General features: G+C 46.7%; 1 protein-coding gene across 1 annotated transcript in view; it reads left to right on the forward strand.

Annotated features, from left to right (window-relative positions):
• The window catches only part of LTK (leukocyte receptor tyrosine kinase), a 96,987-nt gene that overhangs the window by 62,824 nt on the left and 19,646 nt on the right, over positions 1 to 14,517 (forward strand). Inside the window, exons 10-16 of the mRNA XM_055813554.1 lie at positions 3,165 to 3,259; positions 8,221 to 8,322; positions 10,158 to 10,335; positions 10,854 to 11,004; positions 12,519 to 12,650; positions 13,197 to 13,353; positions 14,213 to 14,395. Of these exons, the coding sequence (XP_055669529.1) occupies positions 3,165 to 3,259; positions 8,221 to 8,322; positions 10,158 to 10,335; positions 10,854 to 11,004; positions 12,519 to 12,650; positions 13,197 to 13,353; positions 14,213 to 14,395 (998 nt within the window). The remainder of the gene's footprint in view (positions 1 to 3,164; positions 3,260 to 8,220; positions 8,323 to 10,157; positions 10,336 to 10,853; positions 11,005 to 12,518; positions 12,651 to 13,196; positions 13,354 to 14,212; positions 14,396 to 14,517) is intronic.

Genomic DNA, 14,517 nt, shown 5'->3' on the forward strand with positions numbered 1-14,517 from the left:
TTTTTCATATACTCGTCTCTCTTCATTCTCCTTCAAGCTCCCATTTGTGAACCCATTTTATCTTTCTCATGCTTCCAGTTGTAATTTCCCTCTCTGAACTCCTCCCTGCTGCTTGTTTCCATCTCACTTCCAGCAGCTGCTATGTCTCTGTGTGCTGGTTTTTTTGTTAAGTTTTAATTCCTTCCCTGCACTCCTGTTCCCTTCTCCTTCCGGTGATTTCTTGTGCATTTTTGTTTTGATGATCCCAGCCTTCCTGTTTGGCTGTTTGTCTGCTCCCTAGATCTTGGCCCCAAACCCGCTGCACACCCAAGTCCAAGCTCCCTGCCATAAATACCAAGGGAACTCCCCAGCCTCTCCAAGAGGCTACCTTTTTCGCTCTGGATTCGGTTTAGGCAGGTTTTTTTCTCCTGTTTAGCCAGGATCAGCGAAAGAAAGGAGGACTGGGGAAGAAAAAGTGTATTTGTTACTTTGGAAGGGCAGTTCTCGCTTCATGTAGCTGAAGCAGGACCTGACGCAGTTCACAACAGCACTGCCGTGGAAAGTACTGTTTAGCCCCAGACTTGGAGATATCCAAGGAAGAGGAGACTGCAGGATTAAAAAGGTTCTACCAGGCATGGAATGGCAGGGATTTAAATTTTCAAGGACATTTTACTAAAATTTATCATACAAAAGGGGAAAAAAGCTCATCCCTGCCATGTGACTCTCTTCCTCACAAATTTCAGTTCCCACTTGCAAACCCTGGTAGCACAGAGCACTTAAAACAATGTCAGCATTTTTGGGCATGGTCAAAATGATGAATCCCTGCATTGCCTCATCCTCAACACTGGGAAATCATTTTGACTGCTAGGCAAGTCATACCAAATCACCCAAAATAGAAAAGTTCAGCCTAAATTGCTTGAAGGTTGGCGAAGTTGCAAACAATTGTAAACGGAGGCATATGGTGAGCCACTGCTGTACGATGGTAGCAGTTTGGTATAAACCTCCGTGGGTGCCTTTTCTGTATATTTGTGGGTGCTGGCAGCTCTCCTTGGTAACGCAAACTCCAGCAATGTTGTGCTTGGGGAATTTTTTTAGTGCAGAGTTTGGGCTGGCATGTCATTTTTCTGTATCCTGAATCTCCAAGAAACATGTGTCCTTCTCTTGCTGTGAGAAAGGGTTATATTTTTCCCTGGTTCCTCAAAGGGATGATAGCCCGGAGCAAAGAGGGTGGGAGGGGACAGATCACACAAGAAAGGGTAGACATGAGTCGCAACACAAATAGTTGCTGTAGCAAGGCATGGAGGGCTTGATGGGGCCAGAAGTAAAGCAGCCTTAGCGGATAGGAGAAGACTATGGAGGGGATATATAAGTAGTTTTTAGCAACAGCTTCCTCCAGTGAATGTATTTCTTAGGAGAGAAGGAGGACAAACTACGCAGTCTGCTGATCAGCCTCCCAGCGGGGCATCTAAATTCAGTCGCTTGGTTCACACACACAGGGAAAAAGGCTGCTATCAGGGAAAATCGACAGGCAGAAGACCAGACACCAGAGAGCTGGAGAGTGTAATACGCTGGAGTCAGCAAAATGAGCTCAATGAGCAGGAGCCCTGGAAACCCCTCTGGCTAACACAGCAGAGTTCAAAAGGCAAATTCCTCCCCTTTTCTGAAGTTAGGAGGAAGGGGAGGCATACAGAGCCCAGAGCTTTTGAGCCATCTATTCTCACGCACTGGGGGAGGGCAGTGCTTCCCCAGGCTCCCACTCTACTCAGCTGGAGCAGAAACCCCCCTGCAGGCGCAGAGCCATGGCCCTCTCCTGCTCTGGCTCCACCGACCAGATGCAGCAGCTTGAGCGGAGTGAGAAGTGCCCTAGTCCAAGGCTCAGGGTGCCGTGACTTCCTCTTCCATCAAATGACTGGGGGAGTTACTGCCTAGTTTCAGTGGACTGATGTACAAGGTCTGAAAATGCACAAGTATTGCTAAACCTGCTAAGAAAGAGGCAGGCTTCTGTAGGAAGGACATCTGATGGCAAATTCCCCTGCTAACCCGTAGCTAAGGCAGTGGTTACTCAAGAGACCCTTGATTTGCATTTGCTGCACCAGCACTTACTCCCAGAGTACTCAGACCCTGTAGGTGTGAACGCTTCCATTTAAGCACCAGGGACCATTCCTGAGTTGGGGTAAAAGCAGCTGATCCCTAAAGATTTTGATGCAGCTATGCCATGTTATATTAACTGTGGATATGGACCAGCATTTGGCCAGTGGGTGGAATACGCACACATACTTTATTGCCAATAATTTTGGGCAAGCGCGCTCCTAGGGTTAATGATTAATGCATAGGCAGGTCAGTGCTTGATCTCTCATAAATCATCATTGAGCTTCACCAGTGACAGCAGTAGAGGTCCTCTCCATATGCTTTTAATAAGCTCTAAATGGACTGGACATGAGACATCTGTTTATTTCTGAAATTTAATGAAAAACAACTCGGTCCCATCCATTAGAGGGAGATCCCTCAGCCGATTTCCTTTCTTCCTTGTGAATTCACAACATGGCAACGCACTTGGGACATAGCAGACCTCCTAGATAAGTAGCTAAACACCTGGTCATGGTGGAAAAAGATGAGACAGCCCAGAAAGATAATACTTCAGGGAGTTATGGCTGAAATTTAAAATGTTCTGACCTTCAGCTGAAATAAACTCATGTCACCTTGTTGAGTTACATTGGCTGAGGAGCAGGCTCCAGATTCCTGTTTATTTGGATATTGTTTTTCTGTTCAGTTTTTATTCTTTTTTCTCTTCCACTTTGCACAGGTCTGATTCCCTGTTCCCTGTTTTAATGACTGTTTATAGCAACTGAGTAAGGATGTTTGTGTGTGTATAACTGTTAGTGAAGGACAGTAGCTTGTGTTTCTACGTGTGCATGCAGATAGTAGGGGAAATAGGGCTCTTATTTTTGTTCCCCATGAAATGTAGCATTATATGAATGTTGGTTGGTCCTCACTAACTGTTGACATGTGGATAAGACTTCTAGCAAGCCCTTTTGGCTGCTCAGCAGGGCTTGTTTGGAGGAAACGTTCTAAATAGTGATGATCATGATCTGATGATATGAGAACATTGTATTTTTAGGTTTTGGGGTTTTTTCCCCCCCTGCCCCTTTGTCTGTCTTATCTAAAACTTCTGTCTTATTGCAAAGGTTTCAACTGCAACTCCTGGCAACTTGGGGCTGGAATTCCCGAGCTGACATTGCTGTCGACAATATTACGTTTGGACTGGACTGCTTCACTGACGGTGAGCCACAAATGTTGCAGAATCCCTTAAGGAGCTGGGGTACTGTAATCAGCACCCCACAGATCCAGGACACACACGCTCTGTTCTCGGATCACTTGTGTTAGCTTTTGCAGCACAATGCCATTTGATCTCAGACCTACTGGAGATTGCAAGTAGAGGCAATTTTATAGTGTGTCAGCCTCCTAGTGCTCTTTTTTTCTCTAATCTGGGATATCCTGTATCACGTAGTTCAGACCTGTCTGTGTGTCTTGTCAAGAAACACTCAACTTATTCCTTAGCCTCTAAGTGGAAGGATTACATCACCCTGTCCTTCAGCAGTCCCCGCTGACCCATGCACCCCGGCAGTTGAGAGCTGAAGAGAATTTGTTGAAATCAAAGGGGAAAGTCACCATATTTTAGTGTGGAGGAAAGGAAGAAAACAAAGGAATAAAGTGACTCTGACAGTAAAGTTTTGAGTATTGCAACAAGTTTGTTTTGCTCTGCAAGGAGGTACGTCCACTGTCGCTGCTAGATGTTATAGATATATATATATATAACAGATGTGTTTTCCTTTGCTTTGTTACTGCAGACGTGGCTGACAACAGTATATTCCATGGTAAAGCAGAGCCAGTGCTACCCTCTGAAGCATGTTAGTAAGAGTTGGATTTTCTTAGCAGACAAGTGGAAAGAGGTTAGATACTTGAACCACTTGCAAATATTAGAAGCTGCCTTATTTTTGTACTTGGAGAAAATACCTGTGTGCTCTGTTGTAAAGAAATGGGAGACTATGCAGCACTTGAATTGTGACTTCTGTTGCAGACAAACTGCATCGGTGGGCCTGTGTCGCACGCGCAGTGCGTCAGCATTTAGGGTGGTAGCACGTCTCTGCGGAAGCTAGCTGTAGCCTGACATCACACGTGGGAAGGCTTATGTCAGAACAGACGGGTTAAAAGCTCATTGACAAAAGCGCCTTTTCCTTCCCACCTTTGTCCCCTTCGGTCTCCTGTTCTCGGTCCCTTTGGTCTATGGGCACTGAAACCACCCATCTATAAAATGTTGAGCATGCACATTTTCATTTGAAATTAAGAGGAAAAGATGTTCCCTGATGGTAATGTCATTTATTCACTCTAACTCCTTAACAGCCCTGGCTCCCAAACACCAAAGTGTTTGGACCTCCATGCTAACACTTGGTTTTGAAGTCTTTTGAGGATACTGAAGGGAGTGATTCCAGATGCTCTTGTGCCAGCTGATGTGCCCCCAGCTGCTCGAATTTACTGCCCTCCTGAAAGCAAATACAGCCTCCAGTTTACCCACAGAATTTTGCTGGCTCTGGTGTAGGGATGTATCCTTTGGCAAATAGGTGCTGCATAAATGCTGCTGCAGCAAAGTTACCAGAGTTTGTCCAACAGAACCCCCAAGTTACTCCTTGCTTTCAATTACTATAAATAGCACTTATGTCCAGGAGCAGCTGGCACTGATGCCATCTGGAGGGGTGACCCAGAGATATGTGACTGACGCAGAAGACAGACATCACGAAGGAAACACATTTCTCAGAAACGTTGCACTTGCCACTGTTCCTTGAATTGTCTTTGCAAATTGACGTTTTCTCGCCTCTGAGGGCAACCACGTTGCATTTGTCTTCTCATGACTTTAATTCAGTTAGATGGCAGAGAAACCCAGCAGCTCTGCTGTGTTTTCAGTAATGAAATTATTTCTCCCTGGCAATGAGAGGTTTCAGATGTCAGAGACGGAGCCAATTAAGATCCAAGCAGCAAATTCTTTGCATGAGGGCAGCAGGAAGGTTATATGGCAGGAAGGAAGAATTTGCTGCTTACTAGGATGTAAATATTATTTTCTCCACCTATTTCAATTCAGTTGCTCTACAAAACCCAGTGCAGACTCTGAAAGCACTGCTTGTCTACGTGCAGGCTATGAAAGAAGGTGAGGTTTTCCATATACCTCAAACTTGGGAGGAAAGATTCAGTAAGGTTTAGGAGGAAAACAAGTGGGTGGTGAGGGCAGCTCAAGGGACACCAATAAGGACACAAACCAAACAGACTGGTTTTGGATGGCACCTCCTGGGCAGTGGCATATGTTTTCCCTGTGAAAAAGGTGAGATGAAACCACCTTCTGGTTCATACAATCACCTCGTGTAAGACTGTGTCACAGACCAGGTGACATGGGTCTGGTTCATTGTGAGGACTTCTAGGGGACAGCACAAAGGTGTCTCATCGCTGCAGTTAACTAGTGCTTTCAGAGAAGAGGTCTGCATTTTGGGTGTCTAAATATGAAAATGCGGGCTGGGACAGCAAATAGGGTGCTGGTTGTTGCCCTCCTCGGCGCTTGTGTGATCGCTGCTTCTGCTATTACCTTTTGCTGCTCCGAGGACAATGCTGTTCCCGTTAGGATCGCAGGTCTCTGGTCTGTCAAAGTGCACTCTGCTGCCCTGGCACGACATTTCCTTCTGTGCATCATTTACAGTTCCAAGACTGGTTTATAAATGGGAAGAGTGACCAAAGAGAGCTTTTGTATAGCCTATCTCTGGTGCGTGACTTGGGAGTCCCTGACCCAGCAAAGGCTGGTTCTGTTGACCTGCCAGCCTCGTTGCTTGAGGTGCTTGGTGGGGGGGGCAGTTCAAACCTCGTTACCCGCCTCATTTTGCTGATTTAAGAAGGTGTTGACTAGAAATGCAATAGATCAGCCAAAGGGATGGGGAAGGGGAAAGCTGGTGCAGTTTCCTCATTCTCTGTCCCACTCTAGGACAAGCTGGAGAGACTTCCAGCCTGCCTCAGGAAGGTGGGATCTCTGAGCAGACCATGCACACTTTGAGGATCCTGTGGGGCACCTTACTCTGATTAATCCCGGCCACAGGACCACTACAGCTTTTTTCACTACAGTCCCAGAGACAGAGAAGTAGGAGTGAGTTACTTTAGCTTTTTGCCCACAGGAGATGCCCTGTCTTTCTTCTTTCCACTTCCCTCACTCCATTTTCGGTGTGGAAATCAACAGCATTAGCTAAATCCTGGAGGAAGGAGTCCTGTGCTCATCTTTTTCTGGTTACATTTTTCTGATATCTGGACACCTTAACATGAATGAAGTCTTGTGCCCTTCCATTCACTTACAGACAACACGCTGGCCATCAGAGGAGGAAATGGAAGCTAAAATAGACTGGAGCACCAGCCCCTGGATACCAGGGCTCCACCATGTTTGTAGGAAATGCCACCTGACCTCTGATATGTATAAAATATCAGCCTTCTAACAGTTCATGTGGACAGGGTGATGCTCAGCCTGTCTTGCAGCTTGTCTGCTGCTAAGCACGGAGGAAACAGAAACCTTCTTCCAGCACGTGAGGGTTTGTGACTGTTTGGAGGAGGAGAGGTTGTTTGTTTGGAAATGAGGCATTGCCTTGGGATACTCAGTCAGGATGCTGCAAAAAAAATCAGTGCAGACACACAGACCGACTCTGTTTCAGAGAGTGATTTACATTCCTTTGCTCTGGCAAACACAACCAGACTTCTTGTACATCTCTAAGTATCTGAAACTGTGATGACCCTTGGGATTCATAATTCAGTGCAGGCCTTGGGACACCAAGCATCTTTTCTGGCCATGCATTGTCTTTTTCATTTGATTTTCCTTCTTGCCTTTGATCCAGTTCATTTGTGTTGGGTTAATTTCATTTTTTGCTGGCTTGACAACTTCATCCCTTGAAGTTCTCTATCTCGCTATGAACAGTGTGTCAGTACAAAGCTCCCTTTTACTTCCACCCATCAATGTGCTTTCAGGCAGACCTCGGAGGAATATTCTGAGGAGTAAGAGCTCAGCAAGGTCTCCATGCTTCAATTAGTTATTTGGCCTTTCTGACACAGCTAACAAGGGTGTTAATTATCGCTATTTAGAGCAGTGGCTTTGTGGTGGAGATAATTGTCCAGCTGGAACTGAGTGAGTCTCTTTTGAACAGAGCATCAAACAGCTGTTAGATTCTCACAACTGGAACAAATTGAAATATTTGTAATGTTTTCCAACTGGTGAAAAATGTTCAGTATTAAATGAACTAAGGGCTCAGAAAATGGAAGGAAAACTCTCCTTTTTCTTATAGAGATTTTCCAATCAAATATCTGCATAAAATGGGTAATTTGACTATTGAAACAGGATGCTTACAGATTTTAGGGCAAGGGTTCTGATCTTACTTTTTCCTGTGGTAAGGCAGCTTTAGTGTGGTGTTCTCAATGCACTCAGGTGCTTTGGGTCAGCAACTGCTGTGAAGCCCCTCCTCCCTGAGAAAGGGCTGATTTTTAAAGGCCTGTTTCGCTGGTGAGAAATGTAGTGTGATGCTGTTTTTCAAAAAGGTTTGTCCGAGATTTACAGCTTGTGTCACGGGTATGGTGCTGTTTCTTAACTGTGTATGTTAGTGAGACATGTAATTTTATTTAGTATTTTATTCTCTGAGCAAGGTCCGAGGTGCTCAAAATTGGTTGCTGACAGGGGAGCGATCTCTTAAGCTGGTTTACTTACCATGATGCCATTCAGAAGCAAAGATAACATGCTATCGCTGTCCTTTACACCTCCGCGCCTTTGCCTGCCCAGAATTGCCACCCGCCCTTTGCAAAGCAGAGCATTAACACCTGCTATCTGTTCTCCCACACTGCTTCTCCTGAAGCCTCTTCTGATCACAGCCAGTGCCGCCGGCTGGCCAAGGGGCTTATCCGGGTGGTGAGCCTGCGTGGGCTGAGTTAGGTAACACGGAGGATTTGTGTTCATGTGAAGACGCACTGCCTTCAGCACAGACACAAGGAGCTAACCCAAGGCATGGACCCAAAAGAATAATAAAAACCCATGATTGTTTTAGAACACCTTTTCTGCCCAAGATATTGTTTACTTACTTTAACCAAATGGTTGTTCTTGGTTCATTCATGTTATCTTTAAATTATCCATCTCTCTTTTCTACCGTCCTCCCATCTCTCTCATCCATTCTACAATTACAGGAAGACAACCGAATCATTTTAGTGGGAAGCGCCAGTACCCACGGGAGGTTAGTAACCTGGATGAGCATCTTCTGAACCCCCTGGAAGAGCCCTCCCTCCCAGGTATGCGATTCAGTACTGCAAACCTGTCTCTTGGCTGTAAAAGGCGGCTCCCTGCCCACCTCAGGTGTGCAATCTGCTGCCTTGTAGCAACAGGGCAACGAGGTCTCATCCGTCCCAGAGAGGTGGTGGCCGTGTCAGGTGGCCGTTGGCCACAGGACAGCAGTTTGCTGCAGCCTGACTTGCCAGCCCTTAAACAGCAGGATCTTTATGAACAATAGCAGAATCTTCAAGCAAAGAAGCTTTAAGTAAAAGCAGAAGCTGCATGACTCAAGAGTCAGCTCAGGAATGAAAGGTGTAGACCAGTACCGAAAGCTGGGGGTAGGAAGAGGTTTACTGGGACTTAGTAAGCAGTGAAACTGAACCAACGAGCGGAGATGTAGGGGTGTAAAGATGAAGAGGGAGGCAGGGGAAGTAAGGGAGGATCTAGAAATCTATTGAGGAGGAAAAATGGATGAAAAACTAGGAGTACGGGGGACACTGGGGACCAGTTTACTGCCGCTCTGGAGGATGGAGAGCAGCTGTGTGGTTGAGAAGAGCTGTCTGAAGCAGGGCCTGGGGAGGGAATCTTGTGCCTGAGGCTCCTTTGCTGCCAGCCAACACCTGCGTGTGGCTGTGCCCCCTCCTGAGGGCTGTGCCCACCCAAAGCGTGCCGATCTGTGCTGCTGCCAGCTCTCCGGGGCAGAGACTGCTGTAATGCAGCCAGCGTTGTCCCCCGCCACCCTGCTTCTGCCTCTGGCCCTCGTGCCTGCCCTGCAGCCTGCAGGCCTCGGATACATCGCTGAATAGTTTTGTTCTTCGGCCTCATCTCAGTCACCAGACAAGATGGGTAGGTTTGGGTCTTGAGCAAGGGCTGTGGAATGGAGGAGGTGGTTATCTGCCGCATTTTTGTAGAAATGGAAGAATGATGCTTAATGAGAGCCAGGAAAAAATTTGCTTGGAGGAGAAGGTCCCTCCTGAAAGGAGCAAGAGGCTGTCCCTGTCCTCTGACTGTGGCAGCTGCCACAGGTCCTGGTGCGAACCTGAGCCAAGCCCCTTAAAACTTCCACCGTGTTTCACAGGTGGTCACTAGCTGAATGGCAGGTGTTTGCAGCCTTTGCTCCTGTATACACGCTTCGGTTCTCAGCTGGGAAGTTGAGTAGTATCTCCTTGCCTCATACTGGCATCGAGAAAAGAGATGTGATGATGTCTGTGAGACACTTGGATAAACCCCTTCTCAGAAGCCCCCCCTGCTTCCCCCTGCAGCCGATGGGGTTTCTCTGCAGCCCAGGATTTATTAAATGGTGTGCAGGAAATCAGGCCAGAGGGGAAAAAAGCAGACGGTGTCTATGCACAGAGCAGTAGTGGTGCTGGGACTAGCACGAGGTTGGGATAATGGAAGTACCCTGAGATCGTACAGTTAAGGGTGTATCTCGGTGGATTGTATTACAAGGGAGCCACGTTAAAGTTGAACAGGTAATTTAACTTTAGCATGTACTGGCTTTCAAGTTCTCAACATTGTAAATGCAAGTTTAAGGATTTTATTCTATAATTATAATAAACAAGTGAGCAAATAGATGTATTGAATTTTAAAGCTCTGTAGATAGCATACGCTGTAGCAATATGGTCTTCCTTTTGATCATCTGGGATTTTTTATACAAAAATCATTAATGTTCTTTGTGAATAATAATAGTATTTATTTTGTTATTGAAGGATCATGAAAAAAAGATATCCACAGGGGTGGCTGGTTGTTTCAATGACACTTGCCCTTTGGTTACATAGTTCTGTGAGTTACTGCATGTGTCTGAGAAATAACAGGAGGCTCAGATCTGCCCCAACTCTTGCTGTCTCGGCCGCAGGGGGCACATCTGTTGTTCTCTGGTGGTTCACGACGTGTGGTGCCAGTGGCCCACATGGGCCAACTCAAGCTCAGTGCGACAGCGCCTACAAGAACAGCAACGTGTCGGTGACTGTGGAGAAGGAGGGCAGGCTCCGGGGAGTGCAGGTCTGGAGAGTGCCGGCCACAAACCGATACAGGCGAGTACCAGTGTGTGCTGGTGCGGTGGCCACGTGCGGCTGCTTTTTGTCTGGGGGGTTTCAGAAACCATGAGGGTGGGGACCGTCCGTGCCGAGCGAGCGGGGGCGGTGAAGTAAGAGGGGAACAGGAGCACTAGTGTAAGGGTCTGTGCCTGAGCTACTGCGGAGCATGGGAGGGTGGAGTGGTGACTTAGAGATCAGAACCAGGAGTGTGGGCATGCAGTCAAGTGGAAGTACTGCCGTCATTTCAGTCCCAAAGCCTCGGTCTTCTAGATCTGGTCGTAGCAGCTCCTGAAGTCTCTGCCTGTAGTGCTCTGCTGTAGAGCTGGTCCGTCCCCTTGCGCCATCGGGCTACATGGGTCTCAGATAAAGAATAGCCAGAAGGTGCAGCAGCAGGAGAGCCTGCTCTGAAGCAATGCCTGTTTGGAAGTGCAGGCTGGGGAGAGTTTGCAGATGGAATTGCTTTGGGGATGAGAAGTGTGAGATTTCTCTCTTTAACTGCTTACTTTTTCTTCCAGGATTTCTGCCTACGGAGCAGCTGGGGGGAAGGGGGCCAAAAACCACAACAAGAGGTCCCACGGGGTCTTCATCTCAGCCACTTTCCAGCTGGAGAAAGATGAGCTGCTGTACATCTTAGTGGGGCAGCAGGGGGAGGATGCCTGCCCAGGGGTGAGGACTGCACAAGCACATGAGGGCAGAGACTTTACAGATATGATTCAGTGAGATTCAGTGGGTGGCTTGGGGGCTGATGATGAAAGGTAGAAATCCCAGAATCCAGCAATGAAATCCAGTCAGGAGGCTGGGAAGAACCAATAAACCAAGTCAGAAAGAATCTCAAAACAAATATAAAGAACTCTGAAAAGAAAAACAATCCCAAAGTGAACAAACAAATATGAAGCCCACAGGAACTTTGCTTTAAGCTCCTGGTGTTTGAAGTAAGTTCTTCATCAGCTTTCTTCTGCTTATTTTAAGCAGGGAGCTAGTAGGTGAGAGTTGTGTGCTCCCACTCTTATTTTTCCACAGCCTAGGTTTCTTTCTGTCTGCCAGGATTTCAGAAAATTTATATTATTTATGGAAGCATCCAGCAGTGTTGTGGCTGCACTGTGCCGGATACTCTCTAAGCTTAAAGACTAAGGTCTGAATCCAAAGCCTATCAAACCCAGTGGGAATATTCCCACTAACGCCAGTGGCCCCTGGATCAGACATTTGTAATGACAAAAAAACCCACTCATGAGAAACAAATTGATGATGTGAATGCTTGTATGTGTCCTCTAATTCTAGACCCAATGATTTGAAAGTCCTTTTATCACTTAAGCCCCAAAATTACCTCTTCAACAGGAATTCTTTGATATCTTTCCAGAAATGAGATCTGTCAGCCCCTGCCCAGGAAGAAAAAAAAAATGTTTTCTCTTTCCCCCCCAGACAGACTCCCAAGTTTTGGGTTGTATACACTATTCTTGTAGGCATTCAAAGTTACCATTTACCTTGCCTGGAGCATATGATGCCTTATACAGATACTGCAACTGGTTCTAAAACCAGCCTTTCTTCACTTTAGATACTTAGATAAAATTCTTGTACTAAAACATGCATTTATATATCTGCATTTCCCTCTCCAGTGCACTCCCTAGACTTGGGTCATTATCTGCAAAGTTGTCCGTTATTCCCCTGCACTTCATGACTGGTTCTCCAAATTGCCAAGCATAACCCAGCACTAAACGGCTCCCTTTGGCAGGCGCTACTGGAAAAATTTCCGTTCATTTTTCCCACTTCCAAAGCCCAGTTTTCTTTGGCTTTGGAAATCCTGATGAATCTATATGTTGGGTAACTAATGTTTGTTTTCCTTTCTCTGAAGAAGTTCTGCAGCTCCAAACCTTCACTGCAAAATATGAATTACGTATTTATCAATGAGTTATTGCTGTATAGCTTTGGTTTTTTCTGTGAGCATCTGTATTTTCACTTATGTGTGTGATGTGGGTTTGCAAATCAGAGGTAACAGACAGACCTACCCCTCAGATGTTGGTCCTCATAGAAGAGTTCCCTTTCAGCAAAGATAATTTATATACTGATTTATATACGCCTGATATACATCACAAACAATACATTATTATTATACTGAGATATACAGACAACTCTCAAGACCTGGAGTTTGCTGATATCTAAGTGCACCTCTTGTCTCCTTTCAGGGCAATTCTGAAACCCAGAAGATCTGCTTAGGGGAGTCATCTCTCATTGAAGAAGACTACCAAAAAAAAAGGCACCTGAAGGACTGGGCTGGAGGAGGTGGGGGTGGAGGAGGAGCAACCTACATCTTTAGGGTAAGTATTTCCTCTCCGCGTTCTGCCTGAGCAGTGTCTGGCAGAGCAACTAGCTTCCACTGTCGATCACGGTGTATGATACGATACACAGTTCTTAAAAAGAGGTGATGAAAAAGGCATGTCCTTCTCACCCTCCTGCTCCTCCTTGCCTCCTTCTCCTTCTGTCTCTCTTTGTCTCTTCAATTTTAAAATCTGTATCTCTTGTCATATCCTTGATCATACTTGTCGCTGTCACAAAGCTGAACTGGTTCCTTGGTTCTTGACAGCCCAGGTCTGGGAATCACATCAGGATACCACCTTTAATACTGGCAGCAGTCCTAAAGGAAAAGATCATTCCAAAACCTTGGTGTTCAGTTAAACAGTTGCTTTGTACACAGGAATACAATGTAGAACATTTTTGTAATGAACTTAGGAAACAGTCGGTAGCTTTGCCCTGGCCTTGGGCCGCTCTCCTTTGGGATGCTTTCATGATTTTTGATGAGTTTATGTGATTCACGTATGCAAGGGACGTGAAGTTTTTCTGATGTTTGATGGGGGGTTTTCCAGCAGAAGGATGGGATTTTCGAACCTTTGCTCATCGCAGCAGGAGGAGGAGGAAAAGCCTACCTGAAGGCTCAGGACAGCTCGCTGGATGCCATCCCCTTGGAGCAGTTTGAGAACAGCACTGCAGTGCCCGGCGTCAGCGGCAGGACTGGGGCAGCAGGTGAGCACCAGAACCACGTGTCTGAACACACACCTTGTCCTGTAGGCATGAAGTGAGGGGCTGCTTTTGGGTCTTTGGGGATTTTTCTGTGGCAGTAGTTGTCAGAAATGTGCTGTAGTCTGGAATGGATGTTGTCTTGTGTGGCGTGTCACCAGGTAAAGAAGAATGCGTAAGGTGATCAGTGGTCTGGTAGAGGCTGTTGCATAGGCAGACTCGTCTCTGCTATGGAATGACTCAGTGAAAATGATGTTTTGGGGATGGAGCCCACTCCTCCACACCGTAACAAGGGCCTTCGAAGAGAAGACTCTTTCCTCTGTTACTCCCCTGAAACCCGAACAACAAGAATTCTATCACGGGAATTACACCAGAAACGGAAGCTTATTTATACTCTTGTAATATCTGTGCCTAGAATCCATTCCTAAGAGACCAAAAACTCCAGTGACACTCTAGCGATTCTCCAGCTCCTGCTGTAATAGCCTCATGGAGGGGCCACTAGAGCGGGATGAGGAAATCCAGTTTGCTTCTGCTGCCCCAGGGAACTCGGCATGCCCAGGGCTGAGAGCCCAAGGCACTTACCCTGAAGGGGAGGGTGGGTCTGTGTTTCCCTAATGCCACTAGTGCTAAGGTGCTGGCTATGCCGTGCATGCCACAGGTTGTGCGTTACATTTCCACTTCGTTGTCATCCATGGCAACAAGGAGCTTGTCTGCATATTCTCTTAACCTTAAAGAAGGAGTTAACTTGAATGCAGGCAGTTCAGAAATTAGTAAGTGCCAATCTCTACCTCTCTGCAGTCTCTCTCCTGCTTTCCTCTGCTTGTGCTTCCCTCACCTGCTCTTGTTTTGGTTTCTCTGGCTGAAGGTGGCGGTGGTGGCTGGCAAGATGACAGTCTGCTTCCTCAGGCTGGGAAGTCCCTTCTGGAAGGTGGAGAAGGGGGTCAAGCTTGTTCCCAAGCTCTAGCCAAGCTCCAGTGGGCCACCTCTGGTGGCTTTGGTGGGGGAGGAGGAGCTTGTACTTCTGGTGGCGGCGGTGGAGGCTATAGAGGTAAGTCTGCTGGAGCAATAGTTATGATGCCTGATTTTGTGCTCTTCAGAGCACCTGCAGTCAAGGGCTAGAGCCCGCAATGCAGCGGTACACTGCTGCAGAAGGTGGCTCATCGATACTTC

This window comes from Falco peregrinus, chromosome 1 (assembly GCF_023634155.1).
Source record: "Falco peregrinus isolate bFalPer1 chromosome 1, bFalPer1.pri, whole genome shotgun sequence".
Taxonomy (NCBI): Eukaryota; Metazoa; Chordata; class Aves; order Falconiformes; family Falconidae; genus Falco; species Falco peregrinus.